Genomic DNA, 19,484 nt, shown 5'->3' on the forward strand with positions numbered 1-19,484 from the left:
GCTTCAGCATCCACTCCACCACACAGTACTGAATCTCTCTCTCTCCCGCTCTCTACCCTCCCCTGTGTCATAATTAGGCCTCAGAGCTCATGTTTGCTTAATATTATAATCCAGTACACCTGCATTCCTCTCTCTATAGTGCTTAGGTGTACCAGCTGCACCACCTACACCCCCTCTCCCCCACCCTTGACCTCATAGAGAGCTAGAGTTTTGCAATTGATGTTGCCTGAAACTGTTAGCGAGTGTATGCATCTTGTTTTAACATTTCCTCCCCACCAACGCAGCAGCACTAAAAGGCCTGCAGCACACCTCTCCTTGTCCTTTTTGCAGTCCCTGATAAAGGCGTGTGTGTGTGTGTGTGTGTGTGTGTGTGTGTGTGTGTGTGTGTGTGTGTGTGTGTGTGTGTGTGTGTGTGTGTGTGTGTGTGTGTGTGTGTGTGTGTGTGTGTGTGTGTACAGTATCTGTGTGTGTGTGTGTGTGTGTGTCAGGGATGTCAGTGTCAGGGCTAATGGTCTCTAGCAGGGGCGCCAGCCTGAAGATTTATGCCACAAATTAGTCAAATGTGATCAAACAGCAACCCAGTTAATCATGTAGGACCCACGGTTGTCCCTGCTTTATCTACAGGCATAATTATAGACACCCATTCCTGTGACAGGCCAACGGCAGGCCCCTGTGGAGTGATATTGGGGGGCCGCCACGCAGCGTTGTCACCATGATGAATGTCTTAGGGGTACGGGAGTGTTTTAAACACGTATATACTTAACACCCCCTTGTGAATGCTGTGAGTGCAGGCCTGGCCCCTGCAGAACTGGTCTACCTGTTAGATGAGGAGCGGCTCCCTAAATGAATATTAGTGTGAATGAGTCCGGTCCCCCTTCCCTCCACAGCCTCACAATATGAAGCACTTCAGCCATTAAGAACAAGCGGTGCCATAAATCCAATTCATCAAATGACTCCCAATTCATTATGTGCTAAGTGTTGACTGGTTAAAGCGAGCTCTATCACTCATCCACTCCCATTTCAACTGCCTCCTCTGCAGACTCGCACAACTTGGAATGTGGGAATGGGAATCATCCGGCAGTATTCTGTTATTCCAGGCCATTACCATGTGCCAAGCTGGGAAAGAGATCCAGTGATGTGTGCTGCAGTTTGTGATTGGAGTGGATCCTCTCTCTCTCCCCCTCTGACAGCCATTTTAAACACTCGTTTATGCAGCGCTTTTAATATCAATAAGAGAAGCCGGCAGGCAGGCGGACAGGCAGCAGTTTCTTAGACACACACACACTTACACACACAGAGTGACACACACGGCCTGGCTGGAAATCAGCAGCTTCCATCTCCCTGGTATGACAGGGTGTGGTAATTATGTCTCTGTGAGAGTGTGTGCTGTTTGCTGGGTGAAAAATGATAATGGGGTGATTTTTAAGTGCCATATCTCCCGCACGGGTAATGAAAAGTACTTTTAATCCAGTTCGGAGGAACGGAGGGGTGGAGGAGAGGAGTGGCTGGGGAGAGGAAGCAGAAGGGTCTGTTGTGATGGGAGGAGAGGAGGAGGAGTGGAGGAATAAGAGGGTGCTCTGAGGGTGGAGGGAAGCTGATAAAGGGAGCTGAGAAAAAGAGGGAGATGGGGGAGTTCTGTATGGAGAGGAGGGGAGAGGACGAAACGACGAGGAGTGAGGAGAGGTTTGAAGGCAATGCGGTGGCTGAATCGTGTGTGTGTGTGTGTGTGTGTGTGTGTGTGTGTGTGTGATAGGAGGGCTTGTGTTGTTGTGCCAGGGGAATGCCTAAGCCTTGGCATAAAGCTTGAGCTCAGCAATTAGAATAATTAAGAGGGACTGACAAGCTTTTAGAGTCTCTCTCCCTTCCCCTCTCTTTCTCATCTCCCCTCTCTCTCCCTCTCTCATTCCTGTGCCAGCTGTAAATGTGGAGTATGTCAGACAACATTATGTCAGTTATGTCAGGTTAACACACAGGTGCATGTTGGAAGCTTAGGAGTGTCAGGTGCCTGAGCACCAGTAACTGAGGGAAACCCTGCGACGGTGTCACCTCCCTTATCCCACTCATTCACTTTAATTGGTGCACACCATGCAGCTCGCATTAACACAACTCATGTATGATACGTTCAAGCTGTGGCATTTTATTTTTAAGAGGCTTTGCTGTAAAACATAGCTCACTATTACCCTGGAGTCAGGTGGCCTAGAGGGCTTATCACAATCACACCTTCCATGTGAAGACGGGGAGAATAGGTGTGTTGTTATGCACACAATAGGTTGTGTGTGCGTGAGAGAGAGAGTGCACTAATGACTTCACACCCCATTAGCGACTTTGCTTGATATGTCACACTTCATTATGTATTTAGATCAGTGGTGCATGAACTTGGAAAAGAGTGTGCGCACGTATGAAGTGTCTGTACTGGGTACTGTGGGACTATACCAACGTGTGGGCCCAACTCTATTATTACATAGTAGGCAATAGGTATTTCGGTTTTCTTTTGAGACCTACCCTTTCATTTTTCATATTTTATGTGATGCAGAGTTTTTATCCAAGATCACATTGTTGCATATATAACGTTTTACCTCTACTCTAAAATACTACTGCATGTAAAAGGCTGCATGAACTTATGCTCTTCTAACTTGCAGCAGACAGTAACTTGACACAACACACATTTTGTTCAGTGAGGGCAGTTACTCCAGAATAAGTGCTGGACCAATCCCATTCTTCCTCTGACCCAAGCTTGGCTCCGGACCCAGAATCAGATTGCCACTGGGTTAGTGTGTGTAATCTGTATGCAAGACACCTAAGAGCGGAACATAAATGTCCTTGTCTAAGCAGATACATTTCTATCTGTTTAAATCTGCTTAACATTTTATAATTGGGGGGCTGATATATGGAGAGTTTATTTGTCTTCATAATTTACAAGATCTCTTGTGTGTGTGATTCATAGATCAATTACTCAAAGAGCCACCACTGTCCACACAGCTATTCCACAGTTTAAGCTTGCCTTTGTATATAAATCCATCATACATTCCTAAGTGTGATCTCTGTGTGTGTGTGTGTGTGTGTGTGTGTGTGTGTGTGTGTGTGTGTGTGTGTGTGTGTGTGGTGTGTGTGTGTGTGTGTGTGTGTGTGTGTGTGTGTGTGTGTGTGTGTGTGTGTGTGTGTGTGTGTGTGATCTCTGTGTGTGTGTGCACATATGCAGGACAGGTATAAGTGTGTATGTGCGAATACTCCTGTGCCGGTATGTGTATGCAGCATATGTGATGTGTTTTAATTCCTTATACACAGACAGCAGAGCGGCCCTGCACGTTACTTTGCTCAGAGTGTGTTTATCTTAATTCCCCTCAGTCTCTTTCAGTCCTACCATCCTTTACCTGTGTGAGAAGGCAGCTTGCTCTCCTGGGCCTTACACACACACATCTACCGTTACCTTGACGCTTACATTATGATGATATGACAATAATGGAGTATGTATATATTGCTCACTGTGTGTGACTAACTGCCTGTCTCTTTGTCAGCTTCCTATGCATTGTTGCCTTGGCTTATGAGAAGATGATGTTTTCACAGCGGTCCGCTGTGACCTTGGCTGTGTAAACAGGTGTGTAATGTAATCATGAGTGGAGGAGAGGAGCTGCTCTGACAAGGAACCATAAACAGGCTAATAGATGCATGCCATGCTAGCATGACACATCTCACACATCATATCAGATTGTATGCCATGCAACACACACGGTTAAGGTCAGGTGTTGGTGTGTGCAATAAGAGAGGGCCTCAACATGTACATATGAGAGATCCAAACACTTTCATGCACACACTCTATGCATGCTTCCACTACGCTACCCCCCGTGTGGAGAATGACAGGCTCTTTCAGGGGTGTGACCCGCTCTCCATGCGGTTTGTCTTTAGGGTCACATCCTGCCCTCTTATTCTTGACCCCTGACCTTTGACCTAAGTCCGTCAGCCAGTAGTCATCAGCACTGAGCTGACAGCTCCCAAAGCCCACTGACCCCTAAAGTCCAGAGACAGAGAGGAGAGCTTTGACCGGCGACCTCTCTTGCATTGGGAGCGGTGTACATCCAGCAGGGTGACAGCTTACCTGTTCACAGAGTGGGAGAAACAAAACGAATAACATATCGCATTTATGAAATGTGAACATCAAGGTTGGAAGTAATGAAAAAAGAAAGTCATTAGAGGATTGAACGAAGGACGGCGGGTGAGAAGGTGAGGAATAGGATGGGAGGGCGAACATGGGTGAACCTGGCTAGTGGAGGTCACTCTGCCTGAGGAGACAGGTGCCTCAAGATTACTCCACATTAATGGTCTTTACACACACACACGCACGCACACACGCACACACACACACACACACACACGCGCACACACACACATGCCCGCACACACACACACACACACACACACACACACACACACACACACACACACACACACACACACACACACACACACACACACACACACACACACACACACACACACACACATGCACACGCACGCACACACACGCACACCCGGTGCAGGCCACTCCTGGAGAACTGCTATCCCATAGGGACGTGGAACTAGTGAGAACACAGCTCTGACTCTCATATCCTATTTATACATCCCTTCCTGTACATTACAATCCTATTTAGCTCGCCCTGCTTCCTACACAATCCTATTTATGGACTCACCCCCCACCCCCTCCACCGTGTACCCCCTTCGACTCTCCAATCCTATGTGTGTGCCCCCTCCTCCTGTATGCAGGTGCCATCTATCCAAAAGGCTGCCTGTTGGGGGTGTAAACCATGATTCAGGTGTGTGTGTGTGTGTGTGTGTGTGTGTGTGTGTGTGTGTGTGTGTGTGTGTGTGTGTGTGTGTGTGTGTGTGTGTGTGTGTGTGTGTGTGTGTGTGTGTGTGTGTGTGTGTGTGTGTATGTGTGTGTTCAGCTCACCAGTGATGTGTGTGTTAATGTAACACTGAAATTGGAGTAGTCCACCTAGGAATAAGAGAAACCCTGTTCTTAGACCTTAGTGTTTGCAAACATCGGTCAGCTGTTCTGTGGCTAACTAAGAAGCTGTTTCTTTTCTTAGCCTTGAATTTGGTTCCAACCTAAATGCTGGAAAATGAACGCTATGCGAAATTGCCATAAACTGCTGTTCATAGAATGGCAATTGGAGGCTGGCTCCGAAAGCAAGTTAATCCCAAAAACCCCAATAATCCGAATCTACAAAAACATTTTCCATTCTTCATTTTACAGGCGGATTTGTAATTTCACTCACCTGTGTGCGTATAGAGTAATAGTTGGTTGATGTCATAGGTTGCGAGCTGTGTTCTCTGCTGTACCACCTGGCACCGTCTCAGCTCCACTAACACTTTTTGCCCATTTTTGGTTCAGCCCAGATTTGGCTTGTGTTGTCAGTGCAACAGTTAATTAAAAAAACCTTTAGTTGACGTCATGGGTATGCCCTTATATTATACAGTTTATCGTTTTACCTCACATGATTACGCATTGAAAATAAAAGAGGGTAAAATCAGTCTCATGGGAAAAGAGACTGACGGCACTCTTTCATCTGATGAAGTACATATCCGTGTTTCTGTGTTCGCAAATGATCAGTTAGGAAAGATGAGTGTCTCTGTCTTCTGTCCTGTCCCATCTCCTCCTGTCCCTATGACAGGCCTCTTATCCTCCATTAGTGTATTTAAACAGGACAAAGTGACTGTCCATATCACGGGCCTGTCTCCACCTGCCTCCCCATCCTGTCACTCACCCGGTGTTATGAAAGCACCCTCATTCTGTTTGAAGACGGGAGATAAAAGTAGGACAGTAGTCAGGGACCAGGTTGGCCTGACAGACCAGATTAGAGTCGCAGGTCCTGGAGAAAGAGGTGCGAGAGGAGAGAGGAGGGTGAGGATGTTCCTGCCTAACTGGATTAGGAGTGGGGGTGAAGGAAAGGTATATGTAGAGCAAGGGTCTATGTGCCTGTTCATATTACAAAGACAGGAGTCCGTTGGCTCTCCAGTTGCACTTTAGTTTGAGCTGAAGGACGCGCGTCTCACAGAGGGAATGATGAGCCAGCAACAAAAAACTTCACATGCAGAAACACAATCTTCTGATGAAACCGAGAAGAAGACAGACAGGCCGCCAGAGCACAAGGTTAAACAACTCACTGTGCTGCTGCTCTGCTGTGTCTCCATTACTCTGTGTACACAGCTCGACTAGTTGAAGTTATATTGATGCGAAGCGCGAGACTTAGGCAACGGATTTCCAACAAGTGATATATGACGTCTCCCATTTGGCAGCCAACACCAGAGTGAAATAGTGTGACTGAGCTGCATTTATTAATCATTCAATTAACTAAATGTTCCTTCTTGGTACGGTTCAGATGAATGGACTGTCAGTCTTTAATGCAATCTAATTCTCAGCATACCTCAAGAGAGATGCTGAGAACTGAACTGCTCTGCAACTCTTTCTTTTCTCTCACCCTCCTTTCACCTGCATTACTCATTCCTCTGCGCTTTCGTCACACTAGTTTCTACTGTATTATTTCTCTGTATCTTGCCTGTTGAAGTCGCCCTGCAGCCTCCTATCTTCCTCCCTCCCTCTGTGTCTCTTTCCTCCCCTCCTCAGATAGAGTCTTGCTCTGTGTCTTTGGGGCCGGCTGGTAAAGACAGTCGGGGCAGTCGATCGTATCAGACTATCAGGCCAGTTCAACCATAAATTACCTGCAGCTAACAAAGTGTGGGGCTGTAACTATTACACAGGCACTGAAAGTCACCCCGGCCCACACGGCTGGGCTAAGCACTCTCACACTCGGAGAGATAAGACCACCGAAAGTGCAGGGTTTGGGTGGATCTGGTCGGTGGCACACTGAGATTGAAATACTCACAGCATACGACTTTAAACATGGAAGGTTTAAGTCCAGTCAGAGAGGAAGCTGATGACTTCATATCAGCTTCGCTCAATCACAAACTAAAACTTGGATATCATTTTAGGATTAATATTATAGCCATACCGAAACATCTGCAGGACATTGCTCCTTGTCATTCTCTTGTCTTAACTGGTAGAAATGGGGGCTAATGTTTACAATGTAACACTGCTAATAACAGTGTATAACTGAACATTCAACAAAAAGTCAAACAAACATTAAAAAGTGGAAGTGCAAGAAAACAAAAACATGTAAAGAAAGAGAAAATAAAACGTGTACCCGACTTGATTAATAGATGTATACAGCTTAGGAGACTGGGCATTTTTCAATTTCAATTTGTCATTTTAATGAGGAACATCCAGCAGTTGTTTTACACCGCTCTTTCACTTTGAAAACTGTCTACTTTGATGAAATGAGATATGCCAAATAACTCCAGTGGTTCAATTTAGATTTCTTTATGCAAACATTTTTGCAAATGGCCTATTTGTCTCACTCACTTCGAGCGTGACTGTATCCCTAAAGCATCGTCACCGTTACTGTCATTAAGCACAAACACAACAAACATCCTGTAATCAGGCATTTGGAAATAACCCAGGGTTTATTAACGTCCGGCTTCATCTGGGAGTGTGGCCCCTCTTTGTGTTGAGCGGTTTGTTGTGTGGGGCCAGAGCCTGTCCCAGCTGTGCGCTCAGGTCTGTGTTTCTGGTTAATTGAGAGCGTGTTCTGTGCTGCAGCTCTGCCCTGGAGGTTAGTGTTAGCACACACACACTGTCGCAGGACAAATGAGAATACACCCCGCCATCTGCCCAAGAGAGACACTCCCTCGCCCTCTCCTTGTCCCTCTACCCTTGTCCCCCTCCTCTGTTTTTACTCTTTAAATATCCATTGTATTCCTTCCTTCGTTCTCCCACCTCTCTCTTTTCGCCCTCCTTCACCTCTCCTCTTGCTTTTCCCACATTTTCTCCATTCAAACTGTTTTTCTCTGTGACCCACCTCTTCATATCTGCCACTCGTTTCCTTCCTGCACCTTTCTGCCACCTGCCTCTCTCCATCCAAATAAGTGTGTGTGTGTGTGTGTGTGTGTGTGTTTGTTGTGATGTGGGGGGTTCAGGCTGTCGTGTTAGGGTGTTACCGTAGTCCGACTGCAGACTTCCAGAATGTTCCGTGTGCACGATCCATGGGGGCTGACACCGAAGGTGACCCCCGGTCGGTAACCTTGGAGACCAACTTTATTAAAATGAATTTGAGTAGAGGGGCCGTACTGACAGCAGCATAATTACATCGCAGAGCATCAGCACTAATTTATGCAGCCCGCATTCAACCGGTCAGGAGTGCCGAGATGGGGTCAGCGTGGACACACACACAAACACACACACCACACACTCACACAGACATATACACATTGATCAGAATACCAATACAAATAGATGAATAAATTCAGCTTATAGCGCACAATGCTGAAGTGTTGTTACTGTTTTGAGGCTCAACGTGTTTTCAATGTATGTAGGCGTTCATATGTGACCTGTGTGTGTGTGTGTGTGTGTGTGTGTGTGTGTGTGAGTGCGTGCGTGCGTGCGTGCGTGTGTGTGTGTGTGTGTGTGTGTGTGTGTGTGTGCCAGAGTTTTGGAGAAAGACAGTTCTTATTTATGTGGCCGAGTGACTCAAAGACACACTGCAGATTAACAGATTAAATATTACACATGTGCTCATCTGCCACGTGTGTCATCAATAAGCAAACAAAGAAAAACGTCTGCATATATTTTCCCTTTGCCAATTGACACTAAATATTCCTGTTGAAGCCTTTAGTGTGACACATTACCACACACAAACCTTTACAGTAGATGTGGACAAAAACATGCGGATATTTATTAACATTAAATTCTAACGACAATAAAAAGAAGAGAAAATATAAACATTTTAGTACAATCATGTGCAAGCTTTTTATTCAGCATAACACCAACACCTTCTGATTGCATTCACGATTCAGATAACGCTTCACTGCTTTGCATTCTGAAGGCAACACAAACACGTTCTGACCACCTTTCCCTGATCTCCCCTCGGCATCTGTTCTGATGAACTTTCCAGCACCCAGATATAAACCTGGTGATGACAAGTCTGCCCCGTAGAGGCTAAAGCAAGAGACAGCTCTAAAGGGAGAGAGGGAAAGGGGTCAGGGGAAGAGAAGCGGGAGAAAGTGCTATAGAGGAGAGTAAAAAGGGGGTGAACCGGGGGGACATGGATATAAGTCACAGCTCCAGTCACTCCGTTGTAGCCGTGGTGACCAAGGGCACACTAATCTATCCCATTAGCAGATCTCTCCGACTCTCTCATAATGTTACCGCTAGCTGCTCTCCTGTGACATGTTCCTGCTTTGTGTGTATGTGAGAGAGAGAGGGAGATAAAGAGAGCTTGCATTTCTCTGTGTGTGTGTGAGAGGCAGTGTGAATGAGACAGGATTCTTCGCCTGCGTGTGTGTAAGTGTGTGCGTAATGACAGTTCAGCTAGTTGCTCTCCTGTGAAAATGACACGTTCCTGCCAAATTAATATCATTACTATCAGAGTTTAATGGGCCGGTGCTGCCTTCTTATTTAAAACAGAACATCCCTCTCTCGACCTCCACCACAAGGGAAGGGTGGGGGGGGGTGGGTTATAAGCAGGATAGACAAAATGAGCAGAATATGTTTTATTTCCTGCTACTGCCAAAGAGGAAGATTAACTCAATATAGGCTTGAGTTGAGCTTGAAAGCAAACAAACAGAATGCTAAGGATAAAAAAGACATCATTTAGCCGTGAAGGAAAGATCTTAGGCAGAGGAAATGAATACAAACATTTTCATTTGGACACTTTGCGTGCATTCAGTGGGACTGGACGACTTCTCATTTACTATTTTCTCCCTACCATGTCAGTCATTTGCCTCACATACATTTGCCTTTCCGCTTTGTGCGATAGCTTTCAAATGAATCTCTGCTCTGCTGAACAATAGGGCTTCCTCCCCAGTTGTAACGTTACATTTTGGGATTGTATTCTCAGTGATTGTTGCGGCCGGGTGCATGTCTGCTGTTGGAGTGACGGCTGCTATCATCTCCGCTATTTAACATAACAAAAAGCCAGATCATTTTGGCATTGTGTTTCTGCTGTAAGGGGGCTTCCGCCTTTTTCCTTTAGTGGAGAAATAACACTTTGAATGTTGGAGCTAGCTGAGAGATGTTCTGCTCTTGGGTACATGTTCTTGTCTCTTACAGTATGCCTTTCTGGTCATTGGCTTCTCTTTTTCTTTTACAGTACTTTACAGTAAGTGTGTGTACAGTATGAGCAGTCTGTTCGGGTGTCATTCTTCACTTGGAGCCAGCACTGTGATAATGAGTTCATTTGGAAATACACTCTGCAGGCTGCCTGTGCATGTGGGCACGTGCATGGTTGTGCATATTCTCACTCTGTATATATATATAACTATTGTACACTGCATTGCACCGTATGTGTGTATGTGTTTTTGGGATGTGCACACCTGAAAATGTGTGTGTGTGTGTGAGAGATTGCAAGTGTGTGAATATGTCAGGTTGCCGCAGGAGACCAATTAGCTGGTGCATCAGTGAGGAGGTGAGCATACACACACCTGTGTGTGGCCCTATTACACCAGCTCATCACACACTCGCATAGCGACACACAGACAGCATTGCTCTGCTCATAATAGAAACATACTGACACTTACCGTACATTGACCATATGGAATAATGACTTCAGCGTGTCAAGCTGTCAGACTGGAGTCACCAGCATGCGTTATTTCAACCATGTGTTACTAACTTGACCAACTTTTGCAAAATGATGGGTTATCTTACTGCTGCTGACTGGTTGTCGCTACCAACATGTATTTTACATTTGAGCATTTCTATGCTGCGTACTTGTGTTTATACACAGCAGAGGAGATCCAAAAGGGATTTGTTCCAAACTTTGCGTGCACTGACGCAATCAGGTGAGAGCGAAAAGGCAGATCACAGCCAATAAAGCAGCCCGGCCTCTTCATGTATAATTCAGATCTTTTATGGTGGGCTCTGCACCCATATGGGCGTGCTAAAGGGAGACTAAGGCCATTTGCAGCCACAGAAAAGCCCTTTTAAAAGCTAATCCCTGTGCCAGAGTCCTGCTCCTTTTACTGCGCCTCTTTAATGAATAGGTGTCCAATAAGGCCTTTTATTGTCTTAGCATATGTTGCTTTTATTAGGGGGAATAATTAGGTTGTGCGGATCACTTCGGAAGTCCTCTCGCAAGATCAAAATGAGATAGTTTCACAGTCGTTGCGCAAGTCCTTCTGACTCCTCATCGTTTTCCCCTTGGATGCCTTGTGTCCTTGCTCCCTCACCTCCTCCTCTCCTTTGTTTCCTTCCCTGCTCCTCTCATCTTTATGCACCGCCCTCCTCCTCCTCTACCTCTTGTCCTTTGCATTCCCTCCACCTCATTTCTCACTTCCTCTTCTATTGTTCCCTCAAACATGCGGGCATTAAATGTATACAGCGATGTCGCATCGGACTGCGCATTCGCACACACACTACGGCACACATACACAAAGCAGATGAACAATCACAGGGGACAGGAGGCAGTTGATGACTGACACTCGGTTGATCTTATCTGGCACAGAAGGGGTAAAGGGAGGGCCGCAGAGAGAAAGAGAGAGGAGGGGGGGTTTCTGCTGGGCTTTGTGTTGTGTTCCTGTCACTCCTACATAGTTTATTCCTCCGCTCCATTCTCTCTCTGCCTCCTCATCTCCTACTACATCACTCTGCTCGTGTATATAGAAAGAAAGAATGTCAACAGGGCTCTTCTGTGATCTGGGACTCCGGGGAAAGAGATCCATTTCCCTCCAAGAGGTCCTACTATGACCGTTTACCCATGAGACCTCAGCTACAGTAAGTTATGAGGCCGGAGGGGGAAGGGGCTGCAGGGGGAAAGGGATCTGCAGAGGTTTGATGGAAAAGAACAGGGCCCAGTAAGGAGCAGGGGGCAAGGCTGACAGACTGAGAGAGATTGAGCGACCATGATGAAGAAACGGAAAGAAAAGAGGGAGGGGGGGAGAGGGCTGGTCCTTCCATCCTGTCCTTAATGCCCCTCAGGGGGGTACACTGCCCGTAGGTGAGTATTAGCCCTCCGCCTGTGGGCTAATGGAGGGTATGAAATAGAGTTTAGTACTACATACAGATGACCAGGGGTAGACTAATCACTGGGGAGACCCATGATGAGGAGAGCTGGTCATTCTCTGGGGGTCTCAGTAAGATTACAGTCCGGCCATGGCTCCATTAAAGCCTTCAGCCTTCATCCAGTGCATTAGATGTAGAAGTGGGTTCATTTCAGGGGGCTTGCAGATTATGTTATGAATCCAGACCTGAAAAATAGCACTGCACCTTTACTTGCTTACATCTACTGTGACCTTTGACCCACCTCAGTCAGGGGGTCAGTGTCAGGGGGTGAGTGTCAGGGTGCTTTCTGAAGTGTGTGCTGAGGTGTTTGAGGTGCTAATCTCCTCTCCTCTTGGTTGAGCGGTCACGATGAATGGAGGGACAGCTTGTTTATCAGAGGGGGCCGCGTTACCCATTCCCTCTTCAGCTGGGCCGTCAGCTCGCAGAGGTTACCACCGCTGAGCAAAGAAGTCTGCGCGCGCACACACACACACACACACACACACACACACACACACACACACACACACACACACACACACACACACACACACACACACACACACACACACACACACACACACACACACACACACACACACACACACACACACACACACACACACACACACACACACAAACTGCACACAAGCACAGGACGTTTTGATTTCAATGGTTATTTATTAAATGTAAAATATCTTTAGCACAGATTAAAAATCAGACACCTCCATTTATTTGAAACATCACAGGCTGAAAAAACAAAACATTTCTGAAACAGAATCACAATCCCTTTGAAATCCCTTTTCCAGGAGAGCTAGTCCACGAGGCCAGGGCTGAGGCAGAAACTGCTCCCTGATCCCTTTCCTCACTGTGGCAATACGCCAGCAAACACTTTCCAAATTCATGCTGCAGCCTCATGACATTGGATTGTAGAAAATAAATTGTGATTGAAAAGTACCATTAGAATTAAGGTTGTTTACCACTTATAGATGAAGGAAAACAAATCTGTAGTTTACGTTTTCTTAAATAGGGTGAAATAGTATCGATGAGGTGACTTCAAATACCAGGAGGCTGCTTGTCTTTGATTGACAGCTTCCATCATTAGCCGCGTTCACACTGCGGTACTTTTCCCACAAAGGTTCATGCGAACTTAGTTCATGAGAACTCTTTAGTTCGCATGAACTAAGTACAGATCGCGTTCACACCAGAAAAAGTCCCTGGGGGTGGATTAGGCAAATGAAGCCGCTGACGTCACTTATTCTTCTTCTGCTTTGGGTTTACTGGCAGGCCGCAACCCATTTCAGGCCGCCCAAAGTCCCCGGCCGGAAGTCCCCGGAGTTGGGGACTGGCTTCAGTAGAAGCTGCTGGGAGTCCCAGCAGCTTCTATTAGTTGCCTTCCGAGTAAATCGCCAGAACGCCGACACCTCCTCATCTCCACCGCTCCCATGTTTTATTTTGTGTTGCCATAAATTAGTCTCTCTGCGTTTCTGCGCTGGGCTAATGCTAATGCTAATAATGCTAATGCGAGGATAATAAAATGGCGGCTTCACAAAACTTTTTGGGAGTTTTACGGGGCGTGGTTTGCAATTCGCCCAGCCAATCAGGAATATAGCTCTTTTCTCAAAAAAGAGCCGCTCGAAAGTCCCTGCTGTAAAAAGGTTAGCATGAACTACTTTTAGTACCGGCTCTTTTTGGTGTGAACGCGATCATGAACTAAGTTCTCATGAACCTTTGTGGGAAAAGTACCGCAGTGTGAACGCGGCTATTCAAGTACCAACAATTGTAAGCAAATTATTTTTCCTCCAACCAAAACAGTGTTTTGACCTGCTGCACATCCAGAGGGCCTTCACATGACAAGCATGGACATATGCTGAGATGATCTGTAGTTCATGCCAGAAGCTGAACCTCTCAAATGGTCCCAGGCATTAAGAGCTTTGCCAACATATAGCTGCTGAATTGGAGTGCCATCACAGAGGTCAGCTCTCTGCTCTGCTCTGCCTCAACCCTCGCTGCTGTACACATGCCAACTGACAACCACTGACACAGATGGTGAGCAGAAACACAGACGGACAGGCAAAGGAAGAGAACCACCCACAGGAGTAAGAAAACAGGAAGACTCTACACACACTGTCCAAGAGAGGATATTGCCTGACTCCATATTTTAAACCTTTTTTTTGTATCTTTTCTTTTTTAAACCTTTTTTAAATTATTCTTTTTTTTAGCACATGCCATATGAGAATTTGGGGATTATAAAAGTACCTGAAAGAATTGCTAGGTTTTCAGCATGCATAGCTGTTTGTATTTACACTTTGTATGTACAGGGATGGGCCAAAAACAGACTGCTCTACAGTACTGGGTTTATTTACATCCAGGTCAGAGGGAGATGCCATAACTACAGATGGGGGGGGGTGAGGGGTCACATGCAAAGGGTCAGAGAAAGATGGCTGAGTACGACTTGGTTGATGAAGACACAGAACAGAACACAGCAAAGTAACAATACTGTTAATTCAACAACATCACATCTCCCCACATAGCCTTTTTGCTTTTGAATACGCTAAGGAGTTTCAGCAACTGGTTATTGCGTAACGCTATACAAGGGCATTTCTATTGCAAGTCCATGGTTTCCATGAGTCAATATTGAGATTGGAAGACTTGGATCTGATCCCAGAGCAGTTCCAGAGCCGTAGTAGATCCCAGGCTAAGTGCAGGCTCATTGCTGCTTATCTGCAGTCAGCTTATTTGTTGGTGTTTTTGAGTATTTTCTCACCATTTAGATGTTCATTTCCACATATACAGAAATACACAGAACTGTCCTGCTCCTTTGGTTTGTCATATTGCTTGGCAATCTTTATTTTTAGCATAGAGGATCATTTTAGATTTAGTTGTTGTTTTGGTGCATATCATTTGTCCCATCTTCTCCCCTCCCCAAATCATTGTGGTTATAGCAGAGCTCTTTTTCTTTTGGGAATGTTCAAGCGAAGTCTCAACTAAATCAAAATCAGTCCTGGTCAAGTCGTAAGTCTTCACTGGAGTCTTCAGGGCCTCAGCATGTTGAGTAAGCTAAGTGTCCTCGCTGCAAAGGATCAGATAGTTTGAAGAATAATAAGAAACAGTGATGAATGTCTGTAGGTGTATCAATGAGGCTTTTTGAAAGGGCTAATTGCACAGCAATAGGCGGGCATGTGACCATCATTAATTGAATTACAATAATTAAGTAAATGCACTTATTAACTACAGATACAAAACCATTGCAGTAACCCTCAACACAACCAATTGCGGCATATTATTATTGTGTTAGAACTATTTTAAGTCTCATGTCAAGTCCACCTGTCAGGCCAGTCAGAATCTACAGCTCTGAGTAGTATTATTAGATCAACTCTAAAACACCACAGATGTACACAAGTAACGCTTCACATCGAGTTGCAGAAGATAGACAGACACAGCGAAATCCATCAGTTTGTAGACAGCAACATTTACAGGCATAATCTACAGTTTAACACGGGTTAGAAATGGCTGTTATGATGCACACCATTTCATTGATGTAACCTTCCATGTAGATCGTCCCAAGTTTTTATTTGAGCATGTGACCGTGCTTGTGTGCAGGCGCATGCTCGTGTTCAGACATGCACGTATGAATACTGTATGTGATTTTGTCAAATTGTGTAATGTACGTGTATTGAAAATGTTGCACACCCCCTCTTGTTCTTTTTCTCAATATCGCGCACACCCCTTGCCTCCTATCTGGAAACACACACACACACACACACACACACACACACACACACACACACACACACACACACACACACACACACACACACACACACACACACACACACACACACACACACACACACACACACACACACACACACACACACACACACACACACACACACACACACACACACACACACACACACACACACACACACACACAATGATGGATGGCTGTGGTGGGTGGTTGAGCATGTTAATGCCTAATCTCATCAGCCTTATCTTCTGCAGAGGTCACAGGGTCAAGTGGTGAGGGGATGAGCTAAACACCACGAAGATAGCACATTGGTGGAGACACGGCACTAACAGTGGATGCTCCGTACACCACTAACTAGACTGTTGCAGCGCATAGATAGAAAGCAACTTAGTCCACAAATCAAATACTGAAGTCATCATTATGAAGTCAGCCACATCCATCTGGATTATGAAATTGAATGTTAACTTGCAGCAGCGCCAGTGTTTGGTAACCGAACCCAAACAAACTGCTTTGAAAGTCAGCCAAGTTCAAGGCGGGCGTCGGCGAGTCGGAGCACGCCGCACTGACATCTTCAGTGGGGTTTAAAAGGCATTTCGCTTTCAGGCGAGCCAAATCAGATGCCCTAAGCGAGGGAGATGAGTTAAACTGAGCGCGTGTGAACCTGCAACTCAGAGACACTGCTTGGCATTTGTCTGTCTTTGATATGGCGACATGTGATGTGGATGAAGTTATCGCCCCACTGGCAGGTGAGACAGACAGCGGCACACACAGAGATGCTGCCGTTTCATCTGCTGTTTACCAGCTCTCTCATCACACTGCACTTCAAACACACTCAATCTGCTGCTGCGACGTCACACACCAGAGCTACTGGCGGAAGTTTACTAAGAGCTTAGAGGGGGGTTGTGTGTGTGTGTGTGTGTGTGTGTGTGTGTGTTAAGGAGGAAAATATTTCTTGGAATCTGGTTGGTGTGTGTATTTCAATCATTGCATATGTTTGTACTTGTACATGTGAAATTATAAATGCTTTAGAGCTCAATGGATCTCTCCACTTCATATGTGTTTGTCTCACAGCTGCTTTAGGAAGCTGTTCAAACAGTTGGCATGTAATGTGACTCCATTATGCATGTGTGTATGTGTTTGTGTCTTGCCCATGTTTGACTGCGACGTACAAGGGGTTGTCTTACAGCGTGCCAGTGCTCTGTGCTAAACATTAGTCCTCAGCCTCCACATCAGCGTTCCCTCTCACTCTCTCTGCCCCCCCCCCTTCTCACTCTCTCTGCCTCTCATTGGGAGATAAAGAGGCGAGCCATTTCATGTGGCCGTATAGAAGTTGTCTCCAGCCCCGGAGTTTGCAGGGAAGCTGTCACAGCAGCTTTTAGCCCGAGCTGCAACATGAAAGGTCCTTCTTTGAGCAGTTGGGTTGTGTGTGTAATTCTCTCCGACGTGTTTATTCCGCTGCAGTTTTAACATTCATTTTCAAATGTCACAGAAATCTCCGTCCTCCAAGAATATCCCTACTAATTACTGACTGATGGGACGTGGTGCATTAGAGAACTTAGCAGGTTGCGTCCGAATAATGTTTTACTTGTTCAGTTTGTCTCGGCTTTAGACTTGAGTGATCTTTAAATGTAAACTAAAAATGAGAAGACTTACTGAGAGGGCTTGAGGAAAAGCCTTGTGGCGTGTTCGTCTGTTTGTGAACAAATCTATAACAACCAACGTCTGATTTAAACACGTACTTGCTTCATTTCCAATACATATTCTCAACTTTGAAAGCCTGGCTGCACCCATATACACATCATCTGAAAATATACATGTTCATAACCATAGCAACACTTTTACAGGGTCCATAAAAGCTGTTGTTTCTGCTGATTCCCACAGACAGAAGCTGGTGGGATTTTCATGTCCTCAGATTGTCCCGTCTTTACATCTGTAGCATTCTCATGGTCCCATATAGCCAGAAGTCCTGTACACACCGGATAGAGAAATAAATAAATAAATATATGTATATAAATATATGTACAGTAAGGGGTTATGCTGCTCCCATGGTAATATGACCCAGTCATCATGGGCTGCAGAGCGAGAGACAGCGTGTGCAGTCTTTTTTTCTTTCCTGTTGACACTCGGTCTTGCTGTCTCTTGTCTATCATGTATGTCTCACAGAGGACAACACATTGTAGTTGGTATCCGCTGTTCGTTCCTTTCTCTTCGTCTCTGGACAGGACATGTCCTAATGTGTGAGTCAGTGAATGTGTTCTCTTTATTTTGTCTCCTCCCGCAGGCTGAGGCCGTCTCGTTGTCTCGTGAGTTGCCCGCTGACCTCCAATCTCTTTCTGTGTGTTTCTCCGTAGCAACAAGGGGCGGCCACCACGGTGTATTGTGCCGTGGCTCCGGAGCTGGAGGGCTTGGGCGGCATGTACTTCAACAACTGCTTCCGCTGCCTGCCGTCCAGCCAGGCCGAGGACCAGAGCAGCGCCGCCAGCCTGTGGGAGCTGAGCGAGCGCCTGGTGGCAGACGGGTCAGCAGGCATACAGGCCCTCTGATGGGGAGGGGGGAGGGCGGAGGAGAAAGAGGAGGTGGAGGACTAGCCAAATCATCTCAAAGAGGACGGGTGGTGGGTTACGGTCAGGTCCAGTTAGGTATGAACTGTATTCTGACTGCACAATACAAGAGAGCTGCCACAGCACCGAAGTCCATCTGGATATGTCACGTCACTACGGGGGCTAACACACATTACATATACAGTACAGAAGGGGGTCTCATATACAATCTACTGAAGAAATGGAAGTTGTGTTCAGCTCTGCTGTGATAGTTTACAATGGGAGGTGGGGGGTGGGGGTAGATTTAGGACAAATTCAGGGATGTGTTATAGTTGTGTTTGTCTCTCGCTTTTTATAACTTTCTTGATTATTTTTCATTTATAAATTGTCTTTTTAAAAGTTCATAAAAGCTACTGACCTGTCTTGCTAAGAATACAGGGTTACCTAATAAGCATACACTCCATGGCATATGCATCAGTTTGCTGCACTCGTGCACTGAATGCCCAATATTGTGTCTTCCCAATTCAATTCAGTCTCTAGTTCCACGAGATGTTTCCTATTGAAATACAGAGAGCGTTGGTTCGTCATTGTGCTAAATGTTTCTGGGCATAGAAGAAGAAAGGAGTAATGGGCAGGTGACACTCATGAATATATAAACACACTAGAGGTATGATTCTTATGGCTATATACATTATTCTACAATACTTGTATTTCTTATCAATGTCCCTATTCACTTTCTGTACAATATGTATAATATCTTAATTCTGGGCATGTGCTAAAGGGGTGTGGGCATAATCGTTTGTTATTTTTATTTAATCTATACTCTGGTAAATCTAAATGATAATTTGGAGGTGTTTGTGGGATGATCCATGTCCGCTTGAGTATGAGGAAAATCTTTTTTTCCAGAGTCCAGGACCTTGATTTTCTGTGTTTCTTCCCCTGCTGTTTGAGCAGATGAATGTGAGGGATTTCCATCTCCCGTCATTATGTATCATCATTGTTTTAATATTGAATCTGGCTGTGGATTGGTCGCCTTGAAGCCGCTGTTGGGTCGCTTTGGAGACATTGTGCTTTATGGCAGTCTGGGTGTTGAGGTTGCTCT

The 19,484-nt window shown here is 45.7% G+C and overlaps 1 protein-coding gene across 1 annotated transcript in view; it reads left to right on the forward strand.

Moving 5' to 3' along the window:
• Positions 1–19,484, forward strand: part of wwox (WW domain containing oxidoreductase) — a 138,276-nt gene that overhangs the window by 118,488 nt on the left and 304 nt on the right. The window contains exon 9 of the mRNA XM_034084685.2: positions 18,194–19,476. Coding sequence (XP_033940576.1) covers positions 18,194–18,385 — 192 coding nt within the window. The 3' untranslated portion in view covers positions 18,386–19,476. The remainder of the gene's footprint in view (positions 1–18,193; positions 19,477–19,484) is intronic.

This window comes from Pseudochaenichthys georgianus, chromosome 6, assembly GCF_902827115.2.
Source record: "Pseudochaenichthys georgianus chromosome 6, fPseGeo1.2, whole genome shotgun sequence".
Lineage (NCBI taxonomy): Eukaryota > Metazoa > Chordata > Actinopteri > Perciformes > Channichthyidae > Pseudochaenichthys > Pseudochaenichthys georgianus.